Here is a 27,882-nt window from a genome sequence, read left to right on the forward strand (position 1 = left end):
TAGCATCCTGCAAAGGTTAGCATAGCATCCTGCAAAGGTTAGCATAGCATCCTGCAAAGGTTAGCGTAGCGTCCTGCAATGATTAGCGTAGCATCCTGCAAAGGTTAGCATAGCATCCTGCAATACAAAGAAAACCACGGACTCTCTTTCTCCCTCAGGCGACTCCTTCCTTCTTTTCTTTATGTCTTCGTTATCTTGGGTGATTTCTTTTTTTTTTATTTCATTCTTCTTTCCTTTTTTCTTTCTTTCCTTCCTTCCTTCTTTCCTTCCTACCTTGTGTCTATTCTTGCTACCTTGGTTGATTCCTTCCTTTCTTTTTTCCTCTGTCCCTCCTTCTCTCCCTCCCTCCTCCACATCTCAAACACTGACCCCCCCTCCGTCATGTTTTAATGTGACAGCTCTTGTTTTTGTCCAAACGATGAATGGTGTCCTTATCTGTTGTTGTTCTTGGTTCCTCCCTATTATTATCCGCCCTGTGTTTCTTYCCCAGTGGCTTCAGCTCCAGTTAGTTGTGGTTTGTTTCCATGTTTGCAGTGGTTCTCTGCAGCCTGCTTCAATTTACTGTGTAGAGGAAGAAACCACGAACATCGGCTAAATAATTCAGCCGCCGCGCTGCAGCAACCCTTTCACATCGTAGGAAGGAGAGTGCAGATTGTCTGTGGTATAATACATGGTGATAATTAACTTGTACTCAGGATGTGTTGAATATATCTGATGTAAGTGCAGCTTATAGCCTGAGTCCATAGAAGGGTGTTTGTTTATAATAGTGGGCATGTTGTAAACATGGAAAAAGCAAAGCTCCACACATATTTGACTTWTTCCAAACATAAACAAGTCTTCTTGGTTAATAAAAAGACTCCCTGTTGGTGAAACATGGTGGTGGCAGCTTCATGCTTTTCTTCAACAGGAACAGAGAACCTTGTCAAGACAAATTTAGAAGGAGAATCTGTTAGAAGTTTAACCTTTCAATGAAGAGATAACCCAAAACATAAATCCTTTCCTACAGTAGAAGTGTCTTAGTGGCCTAGTCAAAGTTCAGACCTAAATTGAATATGATTGGACGTTTTCCATCCAATGTCAATGCAAAATCAAACTCCAATGCGGACCAAAAAAGTGCCTAAAAACCCAGGTTTCCGTTCTACTGAAGTGAACTCTGGTTCAGTTCGAATGCCTATGTGAACCAAAAGCAGGAAGTGGACTAAAGCACAGGSCATTCTGGGTAAATTCAACCGAAACAAACACAAGAGTCTTGCACTAGTTTCAAAAATGGATTATAGTTTTTATAYTAAAATTTGCTGCTTCTCCCTTTTTGTTTACATTTCATGAAAATAAAATTGCGCTCCTTTCTTCTTCAGAGGTTTTTATGTGGTTCTTGCTGTAGCGCCCCCACAGGCGAGGAGGAGAACAGGCTTTTCAGTCAGTTAGGTTTCACKCAGTRCAGTGCGAAAGCTGAAAATGTTACAAATGTTGCAAATTTGGTCCCCAGTTGAACTGAGTCTGGTGGAAACAAAACACCCTACATCTCTGGATGTGCAATATACACCACACTTTTCAGATTTTGATTAGCAAAGAAYGTTATAGGATGTGTATTGTTTTGTTTTAGACTGTTTCATCAAATCCTGGTAAAATAATGTGGATGAAAGTGAGAACAGAAGAGACGACCACAAGAGCAMATTGCCGTTAAATTGGTTTGCTTGTTTTTCATTTATGGGCTCCATCTGATCGTTAGCAACTCTCCAATAATGAAAAAAAGACTTTAGACTAAATAAGAGAAAATAATTTGTTCGTCTTTCTGCCGGGGCGTTCCAGAGGCTGTAGGAACTTCAAAGGCACATTAAGTTGTTCTGATGACATGTGGTGGGCGAAGATCTAAGGCTGAATTCATTTATTACCTGTTTGTTTGCTCCTCTTTGCTGCTGCTTCGCATGTATTCAGTGAATTTGTTRACATAAATGTGCAGTAACTCAAACTAGGGCTGCAGTTAGCGATTAATTGATTATTCTGACGATTAATGAATTTACCAGGTGAAAAAGTGGCACATTGTTTATTTAACTGTGTACGCCTTTTTTATACAATATTAAAAAGGCATTAAAAGATGCAAACAAATTATTTCTGAAATAAGAAAATAAAGAACTTATTGGCTAAAATGCAATAACATGGCATTCCTTCAGTGAAGATGAACCAGATGAAGCTGAAACTTGAGGAGTTTTGGGCAAAGCATGTTTACAGACAATTTTTTTTAATCTTAAGTGCAATAGATATGTATTTTTATACAATTTTGGCAGATTTTTATTTATTTATTGATTTTAGCGTTTTTTGAGTCTGTATGCTCCAGTTAAATGTTAATGACGATGATTGTTTCTGCAAGCGATTAATCACAATTAATCGTTTCARCACTAACTCAAACCACTTTGTTTTATATCTGAAAGTTGTTTTTAAAGTTTTTCTTATGTYGGTAAGCCGAGATAAGTATCAGTATCTGATGACCGAGATGTGCAATTTTTAGATTTCCACCCATCGTTACCTGTTTTCTTTGCCCAAATCATAYAAATTGAGCRCTTTTGGCATTAACTGCTGTTTAATTTTGGCTGAATTACTGTACTGAATGTTTTTGTTTTTTTAAATCTGTATACTCCAGTTAACAATTATTCGATTATTGAATTAGTTGACGATTATTTCAACAATCAATTAATCACAAATAATCGTTTCACAACTAAATCAAACTACTTCGTTTTATCACTAAAAGTTGTGTTTTAAAGTTTTTTTTATGTCAAGAAGCGGAGATAAATCTTAATTTCATCACCGTCATGTGCAATTTCCTGATTTCCCTCCGATCGTTACTTGTTTTCTTGGCTCGAATCATTTAAATGGAGCATGGTGTGTATTTTCTGGCATTATCTGCTGTTCAGTCCTCATCCCTGCCAACCTGTTAAACAAATGAGTGATGAGCTCGGGCTCCGCCGCCGCCTGCCTGCCCGTCGCATCGAAGCGGGCGATGGATCACATGGAGGGACGTAGAGAAAAATCAATTTGCCTTTCACAAAGTCTTCATTAGTTTGCCTTTTGTGAAGCGGCGAGGTCAAACCAAGTTTGGCTGCTCCTTACAACCACGAGAAAGGTCGAGTCAATAAATGCATGCGTATGAATTTTGATACAGCCAGAGAAAGCCAACCACACAGCTGGGAGGTTTGGGAAAAAAAAAAAAACCAAACAGTGTTTTGGACTTCATTTTATGACATTAAAGCCACAATGAAATGAAAAGGACACTGTGAAAAACCTCGTATGGATCTAAAAATGTCAGACTCTGTATTACTGTTTGCTCTGCAGAAGTCTTGCTGTCAGCTTATGATGGAGTAGAAAAAGTAATATGGATTTTAAATGGATCCACACACTCAGCCTTTCATGGATTCCTACATGTTGCTTAAAATCCTTGAAAATGCTTGAATTTCTTTGCTTACTTGAATTAGTAATGGCTTGTAGCTACAAAACCTAGCAAAACAAAACAACGGCTGCTCTGTTTTTAACATGTAGCATTTTCTAATGTGCTGTGCTTGATGAAATAATTTTGAATTGAATTTGAGGTTTGGAAAGTTCCTGATTTCTGTAGAAAGTCCTTGAAAGTCCTTGACATTCAAACTGCTCAGCTTTGTAATAAAGCACAATTTGACCTTTGTTTAAAAGCCTAAATTTGGAAAACCTTATTTTCAGCTCAAACCAGATATTTTTATACAACTAATAAAAAGACAGACACATGTGGTGCTGGAAAAGTTTGAAAACTTACCTTAAAAATCCTCGAAAAATCCTTAAATATTACTGTGGGAAAAGTGGATGAGCTCTGTTACTAACAAACTTCATACTTTTTTTTTTTACTACATTTAACCAGTCAGCAAATTCATGCAACCTCAAAAGGTGTATCGATTAAATTATTCAATAAAATTTCATTAAAGCCCAACATTTACATTGAAAATGACTTTTTTTATACGTTGTTTATCATTTTCCATCACGCTGGCTCATGTTCACACCTCTCATTAACCGGTCGTGTCCTTTGCGCTGCCTGCATGATGATGTGCCTGTTGTGGTGAACAGCACAAATGGAGTAATAATGGTTTACCCACTGTGGAAATAAATATTGTCAGGTCTTTATGAATCAAAGCTCGTGGTCTGAATCAGAGGGTGAAAGAAAATCTTTATTAAATGTCTCTTTCATTTGATGCAGCAGGAGAAATCCCTGCGCTCGCTGCGTCGTGAATGCATTATCCAGGCGCCGGCCGACGACTCGCATACATTAGCACCTAGCTTGTAAGGTTTATTTTTACAGTGTTGCCAGCAGATTGGCTTCATTAAGGCCAAATCTTTACAGCTGATGCTAAAATACTAAATGTGTATTTTTTTTATAAACTGGCTTGTGTTGAAGTTTAATTTCTGACCAGAAAAGGAACAATTTGAGTTCTTTAGTCCAGTTCAGTTTAGTAGCTCTTTTAATCTTCTGCTGTGCTTTTTAGTAAAAAATAATAAACAATCTGCTAATGTTTTGAAATTTAGGTTTTTGGCGGTTTCTCCAGTTTTTAATGGAATAATGTCGAGTTTATTTTATAGCACCTTTCATCAACAAGGAAGTTCAAACTGATTTACATCATAAAATGTCACACAGTCATCAATTATGAAACAAGGTATAAACATTACATTTTATTAAATGCCAGATTCAAAATCATCAATCAAATACACACCCAATATGTTGATCAATGTTAAACTTAGTACTAGAGATGTGTCGATCAGGTTTTTTCCTGCCGATACCGATTCCGATCACCCATGAGGGCCGATCACCGATACCGATCACATAATTTTTTATTTAAAAAAAAAAATCATAAACACTACTGGTTACATTATGTGGAAAAAGGAACCAGGAATTCACCTTAATTTAGACAAAAACTTGTTTTTAATAACTTTTTCCAAGAAGAAAACTAAACAAACAGGCATTCTGCAAATTATACTGCTATTGTTAATACTATCTTTAACAGACTGATAACATATGGAGGCTCTGAAGAGGCTAAATAATGCAAAGAGCCAAAATAAAACCTCTCAACATTGTCAAAAAAATTCAAGTATAAAACTTAGCATTCAAAGGCAAAAACAGGTTCCATTACAATAAACAATCCAGAGTTACTGAATGAAAACTTCCTGTTAGCATGGCGGCTAGCTGATTACTGCTAGTTCTGAGTGGCTGTTTCTGACTGAGCGGAGTAATTATGCAGAACAGGGAGGAGATCAATTGTTTTTTCAGAGATTATCTGTCTCATGTTAGGACAGCGAAAGTTTTAATACGTATGTAAAATGTATTTTTTTAAGTTAGATGCTGCAGCTTTAAGCAGAGGTTTGGTGTGAGAGTCACTACCAGGTGGAGCAGAAGCGGCGCTCCGTCTGTGAAATATTACTAGCTGTAGCGTAGCAGCGGTTCAACAGCGAGAGCAGAACCAGCGTCTTACATCGCAGCTCGAAGACTTAAATAATTTTGCTGGTTATTTGTTTAGCTTTCTGACCGTCATGCTAATCTGGGTGAGTGTTTGTAGCTGTGCGCTGCTTTACCTGCTATCTGATCCTCCATATGTCTTTTTTACTGCAGTGAGCCTCGATGTAGCCAAACTCCGTCAAGTATGACATTGTTTTTATGTTGTATTAACTTCGTTGTGTTGATGCATTTTGACCTGCTTCAATTTTCCGCCTCAACACGCAAACTTCCCCATTCACTCAGTGCGTTATAGTTCCACATCGCTTAGGATTTGTTGCTGCGCGTTTGCGAAGTGTGAAGGAAAGAGGAGACCAGCTGCACAGGCAGGCTGCAAAATGAGATGCAGGTGATCGGTATCGGCAACAAGAGCCAATGATCGCCGATCATACACTTTTTCACGGTATCTAAGTAGAGGTGTGCCGATCGATCGGCACACCTCTACTTAGTACTAATAAAAACCAATCAAATTTAATTGAATTTCCACAACAGATAGGATGAAAAGTACCAAAATATATATGTAATATTTAGATCTACTATCTTATTAGGCTGGAAGCAGTTTTTTAAACAATTTTCCACAAAAACCAACCTCCCATAGAGGAAAACATATCAATCCCCTTTTTGCAAAGATTTATTTTTAAGTTTTTCTTGATTTTCAAGCCTAAAAATAAATATCAAAGGGTGGACCTTTCAAAATTATAACAAATTCTCTAAAGCAAATATTGTTTTAAGCTTTAAATTTTCTTTTTCTAAAGGTCATGCAACAATTACAGAAGTCAACTGTAAATATATCTTGTCTAGGTGGACACAACCCTAGATTTCTAGCTTACAAAGCAATAGCAGATATGAACAAGCCCTTAAAAAAATCTAGTTTATTTTGTCACCAAAAACCGCAGTAAAGATGCAAACACAGCAGAACATTTATATTCTGAAGGATATTTAATCTTGCTGCTGTGTTTACATATGGAGTCTGGCTTTGGGAGATTTCCTACATATAGGTTGTGTTTTTTATATTGTGAGTCGTCAAAACGTGAAATATGCTTTTCAAACTCAGATGGAAATCTCTGAACTTCATCCACTCAGCAGACACAGCTCTGCTGTTTATTCCGACAAAATGCTTCCAGTATGTAATATTTTTCACAAAAGGTTGGAGTCTCACAGCTGCAGCAGAACTGCCTACAAAAGTCAGTCGGAAACGAGTCTTTTGTCTGCAGACAACAGGCTGAGGCCACATCCATCCACGTTTATCACAATGCTCAATATAATTATAGCAAATATGAACGACTTGGGGAATGTAAAATATGCAGCGCTCCTGGTGGCAGCTTGTTGGAGCAGCTCTGTCCTGATTTGTTCTTTTTTGTTGACTTCGGTTCGTATTTTTTTGTCGAGTTGCTGCATGTTTGGACAATTATTCCCGCTGGTTTTGGATGCTGTGCAGCTCGAAGGATCTTTGCTCATACCTTTTCTTTAGGCAGTTGTTAGAACGCGCAAGCAAAGCAACAGTGTTATTTTTCTTGTTCTTCTACATCTGGGAGTAGCTGATTAGCATATCAAATCCAAGAAGAGTTTGATGGATGCAGAGCAGAGAAAGGGCATCATCTTATCCCCTACTCCAACATCTCTCTGCCTGAGTTTTGAACCCAACAGCCAGGCAGAGATGAGGCAACTTATGTTGACCATCCAGGATGTATTGGTGTGGAATATTGTCACTGCTGCCCAGATATTGAGCTGTTAGCATGTCATGACAATCATCTTCAGTCAGAGTCTTCTTCAGATTCATTGCAAACCTGACTGCTACTGGATATCACCATCCACGACGACTCTTAGGCGATACTTATGACATAAGACTGTCCATGCATCCTTAAAGTCTTAAAATCATGGATCTAAAATTCAGGTCTTAAAATTCATTAAACATTTATAAGTTGGCCTTAAATACATTAATCACAGGTCTTAAACTTAGTCTTGTAGTCTTGTCTATGTAGTTTATTTTTCTCTTGTAAAGCAAAAGTTTGAATCACACGCAGACATTTTCATTGCGTTCTGTGATTAGAGGTTGTAACTAGCTGCCAATATACCCCAGCTAGCTATATAACTAGCTTTTTTTGCAATTGTCACCAGTTGGTTATTCCTCTTCACCATTGGCTCACTTCTGTTTCCAACCCATAAGGTGCTTGGCACTATTATATATATAATTTGTAATTTTCTTTTTTATATAATAATACAGGTCTTAAATTTTATTCATAATGGTCTTAAAAAGTCTTAAATTTGAATTCAACATTTAATTGGTATAAATTACCATCCTCTTTCCATCTCTTTTCATATGAGGTAGACAAATTTTTATTTTGTTTTTTGGTTTTGTTCAGTTTGAGGTTTTCTTCTGGTAGGAAATGAGTTGCTGTGATAAAATCCTGCAGAACTGAACAGCAGTCGGCCTTCAGGGGAATTATTCCTGTAGTGACGGTTTTATCTGGGTCACTGTCACAGCACACTTGTCATTTGGGCTAATTTCATAGGGATTCATATTGACCACTAAACCAGAACGCTGAATTAATATAAGACCAAAGTTGTGTCTTAATTGTAAAACACGAATGAATTTAAGCTGCTGACCATTTATTCGCTCAACCACGACATATTTTGGACGGCTGACATCAAGAATGTCCTGATGTGTCCAAAGTCTCCAATTATGGCTCATTTATTAACTCGTTCATTGAATGATTAATGCTGACATTAGAGCATTTATACCTGCAATAGCAGCTTTTCTATGCAAGCTAATGACTATAATTTATCACTGAACTGGCCACATTAAAGTTGAGCCATTATTGATTAGAAATATTAAACAGAAAAGTTTGTCTACCACCAGGATAAATTAACATTTAGTGTCAGATTGGTTGAGATGAACCACATAGGTATTTAATTATTAAGCTGTTTGTCAGGAATATTTAATTCTTTCCTTCAAGCAACTTTTATGCACATCTGGAGTCAGATTGAGATAAAATTTCACTTTATAGTCATTTATTCCATGATTTATGTCCACTTTTTTCCTCAACCTTATACGGCGCCCTGTGTAAGTCACCAGGCAGGTTTTACACACATTTGTTACAATCAGAAATTGGAAGTTGAAGCTATGCATTTATACTCTGATAAAATCTGAATAGTCTTTTAGATTGTAATAAATCAGAATAATTGGGATTACATGCAAAAGGACACATGGTGGTGGCAGGATTATGCTGAGGGAAAAGGCTTAATGAATGGGGCTAAATGCAGGAAAATCCTGGAAGGAAAGATGTTAGAATATGTTACTTTATTGCTTCTAGACCCGAAGCAATAAAGTAAAAACTCTTTAAACCTTCCACAAAGAACCAAATAATGTTTATTTAAATATAGATATATTAACAAATGCAAGTTTGAGCAGTTGTTCTGTTTTTTCATCGTGCAAACAAACTGAATTTCCACTAGAAAATAAAAGTCATATGGTTGGAAACTTTGTGGTTTGGTTACCATTTCATAGAAGAAGGTTTTATGTTTTCCTTAATAATATAGTAGTTTTTAGAATAAGACATCTCCTATCACAGACATTTAAGAAAAATCATAAGCTGTGTTTTTACAGAGCATTTGCGACTCTACATGAGTTTTATTTAGCTTGACTGAAATGTTCAGATGCTTTTCAATCTAGACCCGAAGCAATAACATTTTTTTTGTTTTGTTTTTTTTTTTTATTAATCTGAAGCGAAAAGATCAATGGACATGAAATGCATAAAAACTGGGTTCTGACTTTTTTCCTGTCAATCCAAATAAAAACAAGTCATGTATTTTTTATGCCTGGCTCCAGAAACGCTGCAGCACGTCAAGATTGATCAACATTGTTTTCTTTGGCTGCCATCAGTTTCTGCTGATCAGAGTCCGGGGTTAACTCCTAAACTAGAAGTCGTTTTTCTGATTTTGTGTTGAACTTATTTATTTTATTGAGGGTGATGGCGTTGGGTTGCACAGAGGCATGTTTCTCTAAAACACGTGAAGTGCGTTTTGATCCCAGAGCTGCCAGTCCTCGTCTCCCGATTCGCCTGAAACATTTCAGATTTACCTCCTCGTTTCTGAACTACAACCATTTTTTTTCTTCCCAGCCTCAACTTTCCCGTTCCTTCCCATAAAAGGCCATGTGTGTGTCCGCCGCTGCGCACGGCCTATTTAAAGTTGCAGCACTGGCTCTTTGAGATTTGGATGAGATCAAGATGCAGTAAAATCTTTGCAGATGGTCTGTTTTTCTTTTCCTTCTCCACATGTAGAGACTGTGGGGGTGAGGGAGGTTTATTAAATTCTGAAAGCGTAAACACAGACACGGACGGTAAACAATTCCCTTGGCTAACATCGAGCTCCGTCTGAAAACGGAAAGTTATCATGCGTGTTGTAAGAACACGGTGGCATCAGCAGGATATTTTCCGTCTTCCTGGTTCTCACCGTTTCCAGGCGATGGTGATCAATCACTCCTGTTTTGTGGTGAAAACGGGTCTGGATCTAGATGACATAATCTTCTGTAGATCTGACTGTTGCACCGATGTGCTCTGAGCGATTCCTAGTCTGAAATCTCTGCCACCAGACTCTAATAATCCCAGAAAATCCTGAACAGTTAATCCAATTAGAGTCAACACGTAGCTGCCCTCAGCAATAAATCTAATACAGGTTAGCACAAAAAAAAAAAAAAAACACAGTGGAAACTTTCTCATCTGTGTTTTATCAGATGTTTATTATGAAGAATCGTATTCTGGTTGAGGGATTCTTTAAAGCTACCTGCTTCTGAGAGCAGTTTAAACAGCTGAGATGACGTATATTTAGCAGGATTAAACCGTGTCGGTTCACTTCATGGAGCTGGAGGGGAAGCCCTCATGATGTAACTCTGTAGTGCATTTATCCTTTGGTAGCGACGCCGTAAGCCGCTGCAGCACAGCAATGTAAACGCAGTTTGTTTTTCCTTCTGTCTGCAGCCAAATGCACAGAAATTCCTCATTAAAAGTTAGATTTAAAATGAGTAGGTACAAGATGCATATATATATTCTTAGTTAGGATTACAGGTGTTTAAGTTTTGAAAAATAGACCATAATTTTCAACCTTTTTCCACCTTTAATCTGATATGGATTTTAGAAAACATACAGGTCTGTTAGAGGTGAAAGCAAATATAAAAATATTTTAAAAATACTAAAATCTTAACGTCAACATTCAGGCTTTTTGAGATAACTAACTTTTATTTTTTTATTAATACATTTTAAAAATTATTATTTAAGTATTGAGTAGTTATTTAATATTTCATGTGAAAATCAGTGTTTTTAATTAAATATACTAAACTAAAATAACCAAAAGTATATTTGAAATTAGTTATTTTATTTAGCCATTTTTAATTTATTAGAAATAAAAAATATTTTTTTAACATTTTATTTAAGTATTTTGTTTAGTTAATATTTTATGAGATTGAGTATTTTTATGATTTTCTCTATTTTCAATTAAAAATACTAATCTAAAGAAAAAATCTAACTGAAATTATTTTATTTTGTAATTTTTCATTCATATTAATAAAAAATTCTGTATTTCTATTTTATATTTTTAGTTATTTAATATTTTATTTATGATTTTTCTTTCTATAAATGAAAAAGCCAAACCAAAAAAAATCAAACTGAAAGTATGTTTGAAATTTGTTATTTTATTTTGTAATTTTTAAAATGTATTATTATTAAAAATAATTTATTTTTATTTTATTTCTTAAATATTTTCAGTTGTTTAACATTTGATCAGATTCAGTATTTTTTATTTCCACCTAACAAGCTTAAGTAAAAAATACAAAGCTCAAGAAAGACTCAAACTGAAGGTATGTTTGAAGTGATCTGAATAAATGAGTATCTCCCCTCTGCGTGTCGAAGCAGCTGTGGCTCGTCCTCCTCTCTCGTAGAGCCAGAGCTGTTGCTTCACCAAAGTGTTTGCTTAATAAACCTGAGTGCCCAGCTGCAAACACAATGAGGGCACAAATCTGTATTTATTCTACGCTGTTATTCGCGATTTCCACAGATTTATCCTCGTTACTCATCTCTCCATGATTAAACTGTCATTTTTAAGCAGATGTTGTGATAACATAAATGCCTTTGAGGATTTTCACTTCAGTTTTGACATTCACAGCTGCAGTGATCAAAATATATCGTAGTTTTCCTGGACCTGAGCTTAAATGTGTAGGCATCCTGATGATTGATGGCTTTGGTCTCTGCTGCTCTAAAAATATCCTGAAAGGTCAAATAAGGGCTTTCATTTGATTTCCTGTTGACTTTAAGCTGCTCTGTGTGTATTTAGAGTTGGCGGCATAACGCTTCAGAGAGCGTATTTTCCTGCTTGAGTGACTTACTAAATGGCCATGCCGTTGTTTGACAGCTTTACTGGCTCACTATTATAACTTTGGTTTCCCAGGCAACGAGTTAGGCCAACTCTCAGACTCGTTGACCTACTGGTTTACTGCCTGCTGCGACCATTTGTACCAGTCATTACAAATAATTGCCTCTAATTATTGTTGTTCTCGGCATGTGTCGATGCTTCAAAGAGGAACTTAACACTGAGTCAGCAGTTGTAACGGGAAGAACTGCAGCTGCATCATGCTCTCACACCTGGACGGACTGTAGCGACAACTTGTTTCTGTACATCTGTAGAACCGCGGTCGTGTTTCCCAAGATAACATTGGAGTCAGAGGTTCCACTTCCAGTAACGTGTGTTTATTAAAGCAGCAGCCGAGCGGTGAACTGTGAGGGAACGGATCTGTCAGACGGCGGAGGATAAAAGGATTTGGAGTTTAATCTGGATGCAGGTTCTAGAGAGCTTTGGGTCGATGTTGGCTACGGATGCGTCCACGGTGGACGCATCCGTAGCCGGCTTCACCTGAAATGAGTGTCGAGATACACTGTTGGAAAGTTGTGTTGACATTGCAAAAAAGCCACAACTAACGATTATTTTAGTTAGCGATTAATTGATTGATTATTCTGACGATTAATTGATTATTGACAATTAATCGATTAATCAGGTAAACAGCTAGCATCCTGAAGATTTCTGTGTCTGTTTTTATACAATATTGGGAGTATATTAAAAGATGCAAGAAAATCAACATTTATTGCCTAAAATTCAATAACAAAGCATTCCTTTAGTTGTAAACAAAGCATCTGCAGCTAAATAAATGCAAACGTCAACAAGTGAAAAGCTCAGACCTTTCTGCTTGATTTAAAGTCAGTATATTGTAGGACTGACCTGTTGATTGAACTAGATAACAAAGGGTGGTTAATAGATTTTTAATTTGAACCAGGTGAAGCTAAAACTGCCATTTGATGAATTCTGGGTAAAACATACTTACAGACAAAGGTTTTTTTAATCCTAAATGCAAAATATTTAGATTTTGTACAATCTGGGCTTAATTACTCCTCTGACAGTGTTGTTCTTCCAAAGTTTTTCCATTTTTTTGGCATCCTCCAGTTAATGATTATTCATTTACTAAAATAGTTGACAGTCAATACAATAATCGATTAATCGTGACTAATCCAATTAATCGTTTCAGCCTTAGTATAAATATGAAGGCAGCATAAAACTAGATGTTCAAACTTTGAGACAAATTGATTTCCTAATAACACAAAATCTAATTTGCATTCAGAATATGGAGATTTTTTTTTTTAACAAAGTGTATGTACATATCAAGATTCAACAGTATTTTAAAACACAAGTAGATTAAACTTCTGTTTGTAGTCTGGTTTTAATGTGACATGTAAGCTAATTTTAAGGTGATTCATTTCTTGGTTTGATAAAATGTAATGTTTAGAGTTTATTCATGTGAAAAGGGGAATTCTCATGTTTCACCTGAAAAAAAGTAATAGAGTTCATGAAAGCATAAACTGAAAGAGCACTAGTGTAGCTGGGTTAAGTTTGCATTTTTAAACATTTGATCTATTGTTAATAGAGATGTGAATCATGGATTTGTGGATGTGTTAACACTTCATATTAAAATGAATCAGTTGTTGCAGCTCAGTATTTCCTCTCCAGTTTAACGTTTCTCTTTTTCCCCTCTCCCTCCTCCTTTTCTTTCCTACCTGTCAGATGATGAAGCACGCCTGGGACAGCTACCAGCGCTACGCCTGGGGTTCCAATGAGCTCCGGCCGGTCTCCAAGCAGGGCCACTCCAGCAATCTATTCGGTGAGAAGCGAAACCCAGGCACACACAAAGCACACACACACACACACAGGATTGATCTTGTTTCCCCGCCACCAGCAGCCTTGCCCTTTAGATTAGCAGCCAAATTGGCCGCTACTTAGACCCATCCGTCTATGCATGCCTCTAAATGTCAACTTTATCATATATTTATATTCTGTTTATGCATCTAACCAATTGTCAGCAGATATTGTGTTAATGAGTGCAGCAGGGTTTGTAGCTGTCAGCTTTTACATGGTGAAACAGCTAAGGCTGAAACGATTAATCACGATTAATCAATTCTAGAAATTATTGTCAACTAACTAAGTAATTGATAAATCTTTAACTGGAATATACAGACTCAAAAAAGGCTATTTGCTGAAAGAACAACACATTCACAGCAGTAATTAACACAAAACTATACAAAAAACCGATGCATTTTTAAATTTAAGAAAAAAAAAAAATCATATCTGTATGTAAATATATTCAACCCAGAACTCCTCAAGTGGCATATGAGGAATTAGGAAAGCTAAATGTGCAGCTGACTGATGTTGTTTACCTTTCGCTGCACATGAATAAAGATTTTCGTGAAAAAGTGTATGATCGGTGATCGCCGATCATTGGCTCTTGTTCCCCATACCGATCACCTGCATCTCATTTCGCAGCCTGCCTGTGCAACTGGTCTCCTCTTTCCTTCACACTTCGCAAACGCGCAGCAACAAATCCTAAGCGATGTGGAACTATAACGCACTGTTTTGGTTCTCGTTTGGGGACGGTAGTAATATTTCACAGACGGAGCGCCGCTTCTGCTCCACCTGGTAGTGACTCTCACACCGAACCTCTGCTTAAAGCTGCAGCATCTAACCTAAAAAATACATTTTACATACGTATTAAAACTTTTGCTGTCCTAGCATGAGACAGATAATCTCTAAAAAATAATCAATCTCCTCCCTGCTCTGCATAATTACTCCACTCAGTCAGAAACAGCCACTCGAACTAGCAGTAATCAGCTAGCCGCCATGCTATCAGGAAGTTTTCATTCAGTAACTCTGGATTGTTTATTGTAATGGATCCTGTTTTTGCCTTTGAATGTTAAGTTTTATACCTGAATTTTCTTGGCAATGTTGAGAGGTTTTATTTTGGTTCTTTACATTATTTAGCCTCTTCAGAGCCTCCATATGTTTTCAGTCTGTTAAAGATAGTATTACTGATAGCAGTACAATTTGCAGAATGTCTGTTTAGTTTAGTTTTCTTCTTGGAAAAAGTTATTAAAAACAAGTTTTTGTCTAAATTAAGGTGAATTCATGGTTCTTTTTTCCACATAATGTAACCGGTAGTGTTTATGATAAAAAAATAATTATTATGTGATCGGTATCGGTGATCGGCCCTGATGGGTGATTGGTATCGGCAGGAAAAAACCTGATCGGCACATCTCTAATGTGCATCATAGGTGACAGTCTAGTGCCGTTGCATTCTGCTGATAAGACGCCATTCATGTGTGAAGAAGGCAGCATGGCCTCAACTGCTGATAAGGGAACGACAAAACACTCCCACAAGTTTGGTCTCAGTTTTTCCTGCTAGTTGTTTGTTGTAGTTAGATTTTTTTTTTGGCTGTAATGTTGAGAAAATGGAGGGGAATCTGTGTTGAATGTTGAAGATGTTGGTGGGTTTTGACCTCACATCCTCTGTGAAAGCTCAAAACACAGTTTTGGCCATAAAGTAAACCTTTCAGCAACAGGCAGCTCAGTTTTACTGGTGGAAAATCCAACTTCTCGCTGGTTGAAAACACCTGAAATCTTTAAATTTCTTGTGTTGTATTGTAGTTGTTGAATGAACATGTCTTTAAGTATTTGCCTTTGTTGTCTGGGTGTTATGTAAAGGTGTTAAACCACAACTTGGCCCAGCCCAGACTGAAGGTAAATCCTCCGGTACGTGGCCTCATTCTTCTCCCTCCCATTGAAGAGACACTTACCTGTCAAAACATCTTTTATCACCCGCTTATGAAACATAAACATCCCAAAACCCTTTCAAAGGCTGAAGGCTCTGAAAAACAAGTGGACTATTATAAAAAACACATTTTATTCACTCCTTCACCATGATGATCCAAAGCTTTCCTAAGACAGAAACAGTCATTTGCCAACTTTATGAACATACCATGGACTTTGCTTCTCCTTTACTTTCAATAGACAATATAAATAAATTTAAAATAAGCAAAATATTAGTCAAAATTTTGGTTTTGAAGATTTAATGTTTGGAAAATCTTTCATTTTTTTAACCAATGCACTCCTTGGGGATGCCCAGTTTTGGCCATTTTGTTAAACAAGCGTGTTTTATACCTATTTATTTGGACATATAAGTTAACTCTATGATGGAATATTAGGGCCAGGCTAAGATTTTTAAATGTTTAGTTACTAAAATAAAGTCATAATTTAATACAATCATAGTAACACGAAAATAAAGTCGTATGACAATAAAGTCAAAATAATGTGAGAATAAAGTGTTAATATTACCAGAATAAGGTTGTAATATTAGGGAAAAGAAGCACCAATTTTATGAGAAATCCATGAAAAAAATAACAAATGAAGAATGTTGAGAATCTTGTGAAATTATACTTTGGTATTGGTTTTACAGGTAAGAAAATATTTAATCTTTTAGCACATTATTATCCAGAGCAGGACTTTGAAACGACTGATTTCAAAGAAAGAGCTACACAAACTGAGCTGTTACAACAGATATTTATCTCTATGAACTTTTTTCTTGTAATTTTTAGACATTTTTTGGTAAAATTGCGCCTTTATTCCCCTAATATTATGACTATAATCTCATAATTAAACATTTGTGTAACTTGGCTCTAATATGCCATCGTACAACTCTCAGAAGGAATTATTGAAATAAAATCCGCTTTAAAAAAAATATATATTCTGTCACTTATAATTCCTTTTTTAGAAAAGAAAGCGAGAATTCACACCTCCCCAAACAAACCAGAGTTCAATTAAAGCAGACTAAACAGCGCTGGTGTGAATGCAGCCCATATCTTATAATCCTTTGTGATTCCAGCATTGCAGACTTGCTCACAGTGCAGATTCTGGTTGCATATGATCTGCTGCTCCAGTTTTTTCATACTGAACACTGTTTTAGTGCTGCACCTCTTACATTTAATGAGGAAATTCAATCAGCTTTGTGTAAATTCCTTCCCCCCGTGTTCCTAGTCGTATGTAAATGTAGTAAGAGAGAGAACAATCCAGGTCTATGAATACTAATTATTAGATTAGCCTGTTCAATCCTGTGTTTGCCTTTCTCTTTACATTCCCCTCCTGGTGTTCTGGGAAGTAAATAGGCTCTTCTCCTGTTCTTCCAGACCCGTTCCCATCAGTAAACAGGACGCCTCGCCCTCAGGGCCTCGTCACAACCTCCCCTGCTCCATACAACATTATCATCAGCACTTTAATATTAAACACCTGAGGCATTAAGCACAACAGTCAAAATACACTCAAAACTTCATTTATCAAACTCAGAAGTAACAGAGTTATTGCGTTTATTTAGACTTGCTTAAAGATGCAGTATGTAACTTTGTAAAATGTGTCTAATAAATGGTTCATAGCCATGTTATTAATCCATCTCTAAACACTTTATAAATCATTATTACTGTTTATTATGCATTGATTAAGGGTAAGAAGGACACGTAATCTACCTGTTCTTGCCAAATAGTGAGACATATTTGTTCACATATTTATCTAGATAGAGATATGATACGCTGCAGCTTCATATGATAATAAAATAAACTTATTTAGGTTTCTGACCTTTTGGTTCATCAGCTGTTAAATTTCCAGACTCAGGCATTCGCTGGTGGAAATATAGAGAATGGAAAGCTGGAAAATATGGCATGAATGTTTCAAAAGATGATTAAATATTGGATTTTATCTTGATGTTGGCTTATTTGTGTAGGTTTCCTTTTTTAAAATGATTGGATTCTTTGTGAGTTTTGGCTCGCTGCCATCTTGGATCGGCGTTTTCTCGTGTATCCTCGTCAGATGGCCGTCTGGAGGGCTTGGAGACATACTCAGCGCCTCAAGCTGGCTACTTTCTGGCATGAGTTCATGGATTCTCCTGCCAACAGGATGCGTTCAAAGAAATGAGTTGGGAAAATCCACATGACTTCTCCAGCAGAACATTGGAAGTTGTTGAGATGATAAGTTATCCTAATGTTTTCAATGTGGTGGCGGATTGGTGCGTTTCCAGCAGAGATGGGAAAGACTGACAGGTGGATGCGTCTCCTCTGTGGAGAGAAACTCCTTGGTCTCAGACGCCAGCTGTTCCATCAGCTGTTTCCACTTTAAGTGTGTTTAGCTGGATTTTGGCTCGTTTCAGGGATGTCTTTATCCTGCATCGAACATATGTTCTGCTTTCTGGATATCTCCAGTTTCCTGCAGCGACAAAACCAGGAGCTTCTAAGTATTCAAGTTTTGATTCTTGCAAAACAAAAAGATTAAAGTAAAAATGAATAAATTTGTTGTCGACTTTTCTGAGAGTTAAAATGCTTTGTGTCCAGAAACGGGAAAATGTTATTTGTTGGATAAAACAAATAATCATTTTCCTTGGTGCTGATTGATTGAATCCCCAAAAACGGATTAAMAAAGGATTAAGACTGTAGATGTTAGCTTCTGTGACAATGCTAACACAGCTTCCATTAATGTATATTTGGTGTTTAAACCATTAAAATAGACAGTTGGAAGTGTTTTTAGACAAATCATATCAAAGTATTTGCAGATTTCAGCTATTTAGAGGCTGTAGTTCCTAAAACCCGTAGGGGTCCACGGTTAAACAAAAAATTGAAAAACTTTGACTTAAGGTTAGGAGAATTATCTGGTTTTTTACAGGTAAAAAATAAAGATATTAAAGGACAAGGTAGGTTATCCTTCATATGTAGGCCTTAAAAGGTCTTAAATTAATTTAAAACATGTAATTTGGCCTTAAATACTTTTATTGGTCTTAAATTTAGTTGTGACAGGACTATTTAATATCATATTCTGTAGTTTTTTTCTCGCACGACAAACATGGTCGTTGTGTTTGCGACTCAAATTGATAACTAGTCGCTAATAATCAATGCTAACTAGCTTCCACCTAGCTTTTTTTACGTCTAAAATTCATCGCCTGTTGGCTTTACCTAAACAGCAGGCCAATAAGACACTTGCTGTATCAACAAACAAATCTGCAACAAACTTCCAGAAAACTGAAAAACAGCTGAAAAACTGATTTCCTTTTAATCAAGGCTTAAAACCCATCTGTGTAGAGTTTTATTCACACTAACCGGAACATTGATCAACATATTTCATGCGTATTTGCTTGATAATTTTGATGATGACATTTGACAAAATATAATGTTTCATAATAGATGATTATATGATGTTTTTTTAGGTAAAGCACTTTGAAATTTGCTATGCGAATAAACCTGATGCCAATAAACAAATAAGCTAAGTTTTACCACTTCAACATGAGTAGTCAGAGTTGATCCTCTTGTTGTCCCAGTGCAGACTCTCCGTTTCTCTTTTATTAAAAGTCTTAAACACACTTTGATGACTGAAGGCTTTTGCCAAACTTGTATTTTTAACAAATATCCTGAAAAGCTGACTAGGCTGTTTCAGATCCTGTGCCTTAGGACTCTGTAGATTCATTGGCTCTGCTAAAATTAAATCCAGCTAGAGGCGTGGATGGCATCCATCTCTCCGCCTGTCGCCTCGGCTCCTTCCCTACCTGACTGAAATACTTCTGATACAGAGCATCTCTTGTTTTGATTTGCTGGCTTGTAACTTTTCAAGGTGGTTTAAATCAATAGTTTTTCCTGCTTTCTTAAGGTCTTTTTGTTGTTGTTGTTGTTGTTTTTCGTTGGACATTTGGACTCGACTATTAATCATTCAGAGGTTTTTGTGCATCCTTAAAAAGTCTGAGAAAGTCTTAAATTCATGCGTCTAAAATTAAGACCTTAAAGTGTCTTACATTTATTTATAAATATGTCAATCACAGAGCTTAAATATTGTTGTGGGAGGACTATTTACTTTCATATATACTACGGATGTGGACTTAAAGTTTTATCACAATATTTTGTGATGCTCTTAAAATACCAATAAAAGGGATGATAAGAACTATGAATTAATAACTGCAAGACTGTGAACGTATGACATAACAATAATAGTTACATAAACACAGATAATGTACTTGGAAAACATTTGTAACACACTTCTTCAGTCGCATAAAGAAGTGTGATTTATATCACTAAACTGCTCATAGTAACTGTATTTAATCATAGTTTTATTGATAGTCTCTTTGAACAAACAGAAATAGTAAAGCTAACAGTTGTTGGGGGAAATTATTGTGTCAAGACAAGAAATTTATCAAGATGAACAATATAATAAATGGCCACCCTAACATAGACTTCTTCTTTACATTCTGTAACTTGAAGTGGTTGAGGCTACCGCTAACTAGCTGCTAATATATCTTTGCTAGCTCCTGGGTAAGTTCGAATTTATCGCCATTCATCCCTGCGACTGGCTCACTTCTCTTGCTAAGCCATGCGAGCCACTTCTGCTATATAAAATGTATAAAATATTTCTGTTGCAATATTTCATTCATTTATGGTCTTAAAAAGCCTTAAATTTTAGTTGGTGAAACATGCAGAAGCCGTTCTGTGTGTAAAAGTTGTTAAAATTCTGAGCTATCAATGATAATACTTCACATTTTCCCCACTTATTAACACATAATGCATTCAACACAATTTTTTAAATTTTTTCTGAATCGGGTGCGGCTTGCTCGGGTTTGACATTGACCTGAAAGTGTAGTTATTTTCCTGGACAGTCGGATGGAGCTGTAGCTGCAGGCGATGTGAAGAAGTGAAGACCTTCAGCTCCTCCTGAGACACAGTGGCTTTGCAGTGCAGGTTTTCTTTCTGGCCCCGTGTGCAGAGCTTTAAAAAGGCCCCAGGATGAAGGGCAGGCTTTGCCACAGATCTGCAAGGCTTTTTGTGAGACTTGCTTTTCTTTGTCGCTTTGTTTTTCTCCCGGCGGTCTTTCCTCCTGCCCGTGTCAGAGCACTATGACTTCTTTTATTTATTATCGCCTTTAGTTGAAGCGATACTGCAGCTAACGCAGATCTGGAGCAATTTTTCAGGTTCAATAATCACCTGAGGTTGTGTCTTGTCTTGCATTTTCATTAGGTATTACTTTCTTCATTGATCTGTGTTCAGTTTTGATAAAATCAAGCAAATATATTAGCCCGATATTTATTGTAGATCCAAAACTTGAAAGGGATTTTAACAATATTTCATTAGGGCCATTGTAGTTGGGGAAAACGGAGCAAATTTTAGACAGAAAATCTGAAATCTTCATGCATTTTCTAAAAAACTTGGAATTTTTCTCTAAATATTTGAAATTCAGAAATTTCCAAAATTCTGTTATGTTTTGTTCTAAATTTCTGACATTAATCTCAACATTTCAATGTTTTTTCTATTTCTTGCAAATATTTGACTTGTGGAGCTAAGAAATTTCCTTTTTTTCTAGAAAATTTCTGAGGTTACTCTCAAAATTTCATAAAAAAAAAAAAGTTCTATTTTGAACTTTTGCTGTGGTAAAAGAGACATTTAGTTTTCAGTTTCCTTTCGATTTGATTGAATTTATATTTTTCAGTAATAAGAACAGGGTTTGGGTCAGTTTAATTCAAAGTACTTGTGATATTTAACCAAGTTTAAGAAAGAGTAAAAGCTGATTTGGGTGCAGCAAAATTGGCTTTTCATAAAGTAAAACTTGTTTATAAAAACACAAATACGTTGTGTTGTATTTTACATTTTTCTTTGTAAGAAAATTGATAATTTTTACTTTCATTCTGGCCTGCAGTCTCCATCTGCAGGCCAGATTTGTAGATCTCTGTTCTTGCAAAGGAAATAAACGGAAGCAGCGAAAAATAATCATCGTCTGTTTCAGACTCTAGATGACGATGAATCAGCTTTTAGATGATTTGAGGTTTTTTTCTGCCAAAAACTGATTCAGGTTCTTGGTCTAAATCCAGTGCAGATGTTTATTACTATGATCCAATTTAACAGTAAATCTGCCCAGATGGCTATTAGCTGTCCTGTTTGTACTTTGTCCTTCAAACTTCAATACCATCAGAAATGAAAAAATAAAACTCAAAGTGGAAAGTGTTATCTTTGGACAGGAAGAGATTCTATTTCAGGTTAAAGGTTGAGAAAGTCTTATCACCAATCTCTGAAAGTTATTGCAGGACACTTTTAGACCAAAAAGAAAAACCAAAGTAGCCAGAATATCTTTTCTCTTTTAATAGTTCTGTTTGAATTTTGCTCGGTTTTAGTTATGTGTGTTAAAGAGATATTTATAATTAATGAACAGTGCAATGTTTAAATACCTTAAATGAGTTTTGGAGGTTTAATTAGTGGATTTCACCAGGAGATGTTTGGGAAAAAATGTACTTTTATATTGTTTGTTTTGCTGTTTGAAGTTGATGTCAATTAATTATAAAGTTCAACCCAGCAGTTTGTGTGGATTTTTCCATAATACTTTAATTTGTCTACATTTATTTTCTTCTAAATGCATCGATCCAGACGTTTAGAGTTTGAAGACTTTTATCCATTCATCAGTTTGTCAACCACATTGTCCAACCATTGAATCTTTGGTAATCCATCCATCAACCATATAGACAGTTGCCCAGTCATTAAGTTTTCTTTTTATAAATCCATCAACCAATTATCAACCAATCTTTAATTTTTCCATCTGTGCACCCAACCTGCCATCGATCTGCACTTTCATCCATCTATGTTCTCATCCATCTGTCCATCCATCCATTTAGTTTTTGCTGTCCAGTCAATCTTTGGTGTTAAAAGTTTCCAATGTCAGACCTCTGTAGAAATACCTGCCATGAATTCATAGAGAACATTTGTCTATAATTTTAAAGATTAAGGAAATTTGAGTATGGAGGTGTGTGTAGTTTGGACATTTTCAGCTGAGTGAATGTAATTCCAAATGCAAAAAAAAAAAAAAAGACTTGCAGGACGAGAAGCAGACACTCCAGTCTGCAACTCACCTTCAGTTAGATGGCAGAGTTGATGATGTGGAGGCCTGGGGCGCTTGCAGGGTGGAGGTGTGTAAACTAGCTGGCTGCATGTGCTTCTTGGCCACATTCCTTTCATTATGTCATCCCACATTTGATTCTGCTGCTTCCTGCTGGCGGACGGCCTCTGAGCCCCGCCGCTGTCGCGAGCATGGCTAAAAATAATATTATCCACCAGTCAAGAGGACTGATGTTTCTGGTGTCTTTCTATTCCGACAAGTCATTTAGTTGGTTATGTAATTTGACATTGAGTCCCGGGCTGCAGCCTCGGCTCCCACGCAGCATTCAGAGCGCCTGTGAATCAGATATTCAATCTTTGTAATTGAAATGGATGGAGTAATTCTGCTGTGGCCTTCCCTCAGGTTTCTCTGCTGTGTGTTTGTCAGCATGATGAGGTGGAAGGAGTTGAATTTGGTTGAGTCTGGAGCGATGTAAATCTCCCGCAGCACGGCGGCTGTGGATGGGACTCAGATAAGACGGGAGCTGAATTGTTGCCGTCGTGACATGAATGCAATACACTTGAAATCCCTGAGATGCTAAAACTTTTCTCCTGGGTTTTAGTTGTGAAACTTTAAACTGTCGACTGCTTCAATTAATCACACTTAATGCACCTTAAACAACAAGAAGTCTCACCTCCCAGGGTTTGCAAAACACTGCAGCACCACTCATCCTCTCATTAGCTCTATTAAAGACACAAACTACTGATGACTCTTGTACTGCCTTATAAAAGTGTGTTAAAAATGSCCATTTTATTCAGATTTTTTTAATACCAGCAGAAACTACTGCATTAATGCTACATATGTTCATCAGAAAAATATCAAACTATCAGAATTTATCAAAAGCAATCAGGAATTTTTAGTGATTATCATAAATTTATCAGGAATTAAACTTTTGAAAACATCTAAAAATAAAGTCAAGTAACGTTTCTGGTGCTTAGACCAATCAAAAAGGTTCAAAAATGCGTGAAAGCAGACATCCAATCAGCCACAAGCTCACCCTTTGTGTTTGATTTTTATATTTATATAATAATTGTAAAGTTTTGGCTTACTTCTTTCACTGAAGTAAATAGCCTGTTAACGATTAATCGATTACTAAATTAGCTGACGATTACTTTAGTAATCGATTAATCTGATAGTTTCAAGCTTAATAAATTTTTTGTAGAGTTTTGGTGTAATTAACCTCTGAATATGAAAATATTTAAACAAATGTCCGTTTTGAGTCTTTGTACACTCATGATTAATCAATTACTAAATTAGTTGACGATTCTTTCAATAATCTATTGATTGTGATTAATCCGATTAATCGTTTCATCCCCAATATATTTTTTGAACAGTTTTGTACACACATTTTGTGTACTCAAGTTAACAATTAATCAATTATTAAATGAGTTGACAATTATCTCTATAACAGATTAATCACGATTAATTGTTTTAACACTGATTTCAGTGTAAATGGTAAGCACTCTAGGAGGCTAAATGTAAAAGTAATGGCATTTAGAAATTCATTTATCACTTTTGTCTTGACCTATTGCATAAAATCCAAAGAATATCCTAAAAGATGATATGGTTGCTTTAAATTTGCCCGACTTGCTTCACTTTAACTCCCTCCTAATATCTGTGTCAGCATCACATTTTCAGCACAGAGTAAAAAAAGGAAGGAGTCTGGCTAATGCCTTTCGCTGTAACCTTCACAAAAAACAGTTGACGCTTGAATATGTGGCAGCCAAAGCCAAGAGGTTAACACGCTCTGGGATGTGTGTGTGTGTGTGTGTGTGTGTGTGTGTGTGTGTGTGTGTGTGTGTGTGTGTGTGTGTGTGTGTGTGTGTGTGTGTGTGTGCGCGCGTGTGTGTGTGCTTCCTGCCCACAGTAACACGATTACCCAAAGCCTTAGCCATCACTTTTCCTCCCCCACCCTTTTTGACCTCTGAAATAAAAAATAAAACTGAAATGAGGCAAGTGTTTGGGTCACTGGAAGCTGAATGTGTTGAGATCTGRATGATATTGTGGGATTAGGGATTAAACATCTAGTTTGGGTTGGAACAATTTTAGACCATTTGGTTAGAAAGACAGTGAGCAGAAGAGAGGATTTCTATTTAAAAGAGCTTTCGGCGTTGTGTTTTTAATACCAGTCACTCTTTGGCTTCTTCCAGACTTGTGAAGGCTGAGGCTGCCGTTTCTATTTTTGCAGAGTCAGCACATCTTTCGCCCATTCATTTAACTTCCCTTGGAAAGCTGGCGAGAGGTTGAGTCTGCAGCCTTGTCCGTCGCCTGGCTGGGTGACGGCGTATTTCATAAAGTCAAGGGAATTTTCCAGCCGCTGTCAGCTCACCTTGTGTTTAGTTTTTGACGGGGATCAATGTTTTCACTAGATACTTTTATTGGCGAGTCCGAGGTGGAGCGACACCGGGCAATTTCTCTTTACTGGGAAGAGGGAAAACAAGATGATGTGTAGCAAAATGTCAAAAAAGATCTACGATGTTTGCTGGTTCGGCTTCCGCACATCTATTTGTGTTTTTCTCCGTTTTTAATCAACTTTGCCCTATGCAGGGTTTCATTTATATTCTGTATGGCTGCAGCCAAATGTCTGTATATGAGAACTCCAAACGGATAAAAGAAAAGGTTTAGAGAGTCGAGGCAGACATGAATAGACGATCAAAGATCTGCCGAATTTKAAAGAAAACATAGTTTATCTTTTAACCTCAAACATCCAGTCAAAACCAGCAGAACTGCTGAATCACCCAAAGATTATTTACATCTATATACAATAKTTCTTACTCTTTAAGCTCCTGGTTTGAAAGTTTGTTCACAGATTTGTGTCGCTTTCCCCATTTGTTCTGCTGATCTTTAAATGTTAGAYATGTATCTGGACTTTGTGTGACGTCATGTCTTAATGATGGATTTAATTATTAAGGGTAATGTTGGTGATTTTTCCATGAAAAGAGGAGAAGTTGGATAAAATATTGATATCTCTGTCGTTAGAAGAGAAGTGGGTGTTGGAAGAGGAAGGAGTGGATGGATTGTGTTTCACAGGAAAAGAAGAATAATGTTGGTTAATGACTTTTTAGACCCCTTTCTTCTCATTTTTCTGCCTCCCTTTGCTGCAATCTATCCTTGTGTCCTACCTCGGAACAGAGCCGTAATGATTCTTGTCTTCTGGGGACACTGGCTTTCCCATTTTTCATCTATCTGTCAATTTCTTCCTTCCTTCAGCTTCTTTGGCTTCCATCGGGGTAAAACAAGCTCAGCCAGGTTAGATAAAGAACATCAAAAAGCATAAATCTTAATGTTTTGCCCGTTGGACTCAAGTCAGGACATTGACTAGACCATTTTAACAAATGGACATGCTTTAATATAGGGCAGGGCGAAAACTTGATTTGGTTTTKGAAGACTTAYTTTGTTTTGTTTTTTCACCAAAGCACTCCTTGGTGATGTCAGCATGGCCCAAAGCCGCCATCTTGTTTGGMAAACTTCTATTTATTTSAACTTTAAATTCAGGTTAACTCTATATCGATAATTCTGTTATTTTGAGTACTTTCAATAATAGTAATGGCATAATAACGCAAGAACACATTCTCAAAGATCAATAAATGTTAAATGAGATCTGGTAAGAAAAAATCAGATTTTATTTTTAAACCTTGGTATCAAATCTTACTTCCAATTTGGATATGTGCTACATTATCTGCGTTTMTACATTACAAATGTGCGCAGAACTTTGTCAGTATTCTTCTAATTTTGCAATTGCTGTATTTCCAYAGAATAAGAAACACAATTAAAATCACACCTGAATATTCACACGATAAGTCATTACAAACACGATTATCAGACTCTTTCCTGTTGTCGTCTTCTTTGTCGTTTCCGCCAGTAGCAACATCCTGTTGTTTGATCATGTGACTCCTTTCATGCAAAAAAAACGTGTTTCCATTAAGCAAATTTATTTTCAAAATGTCAAAGTACGCAATCATATGATCAATGGAAATGCAGCTATTATCGTTTGATCACATAAAATCCACCAGTTTGGGACAGTAACGTGACACAATGTGGGAAACTGGAAAGAATACGATTGGCACTGTAGTAAGTTGAAATTGAAAGTTGCATATGGACCAACATTGGAGTTGCATTTTAAGTTCAGCTAAAACCATAAAAATAATTTTTTAAACAGGAAATCTGTAGAAAAAACAGTTGGTGTGCTAACTATACCATTTGTTTCTGTTGGCAGAAGCACTTCTGTTTGTTAGTTTATGCAAAAACTCAAATATGAAGTTAAATTCTCGTACRCGAACAAGCTAAGCGCTAACAGCCAGCGCCACAATCCTTTCCTCTGACTCGGCACTTGTAGAGTCGTCTCTTCCTCTGCTACTCATGTTTATGGAGAGGCCACACTGATTCCTCCCTCTGCTGAACCATCTGCCGCCTCACCACACACACGCACGCACGCACGCACGCACACACACACACACACACACACACACCTCAGACGAAACCCAGCCGTCACACAACCTCAGACCTTTCCATCTGGACCAACACACAGATCCTTGATCTGATTTTAGAAGCTGCTTCAGGGGCCTTGAAATCCTTGAAAGTTTTTGAATTTCAACTTAGCGTTTTCAAGTTTTGGAAACTCCTTCAAAGTGCTTGATATTCAAACTGCTCTGTTTTGTAATAATGTGCAATCTAAATTTTTTGAACACTATTTACAGTTGAAAGTTGAAATGACAGTTGAAATAAATCAGATCAAACTTTTCTTGTTTCAGGTCAGTTAGAAATACTAAAATTATTCTTTACCTAACCTGAAAATGTCGTGGTTTTTTCCCCAAAATATTCTTTAATTTAGTGTATTAAAATCAAAAACCTGAAAGATAACTCTACTCCCACTGTGAAAAATKTAACTGTCAAACGAACCTGACAGTTTAGTCAAAGAAGACGAATCAAAGCAGCAAACATGACTGACACCAACCACTGTTTTACCTTTTCTGTTTTAATTGGTGTTTTGATAATTTTTCCCTTTTTAAAGTCGGTAAGAAAAGCTTTTGCTTTAATAAAACACTGAAATACTTGGAGCGTTTATACATTCAAAG

The 27,882-nt window shown here is 36.6% G+C and overlaps 1 protein-coding gene across 1 annotated transcript in view; it reads left to right on the forward strand.

Moving 5' to 3' along the window:
• The window catches only part of man1a1 (mannosidase, alpha, class 1A, member 1), a 125,270-nt gene that overhangs the window by 20,641 nt on the left and 76,747 nt on the right, over positions 1–27,882 (forward strand). Inside the window, exon 2 of the mRNA XM_008397245.2 lies at positions 13,607–13,703. Coding sequence (XP_008395467.1) covers positions 13,607–13,703 — 97 coding nt within the window. The remainder of the gene's footprint in view (positions 1–13,606; positions 13,704–27,882) is intronic.

The sequence above is a fragment of the Poecilia reticulata genome, linkage group LG21 (assembly GCF_000633615.1).
Source record: "Poecilia reticulata strain Guanapo linkage group LG21, Guppy_female_1.0+MT, whole genome shotgun sequence".
Lineage (NCBI taxonomy): Eukaryota > Metazoa > Chordata > Actinopteri > Cyprinodontiformes > Poeciliidae > Poecilia > Poecilia reticulata.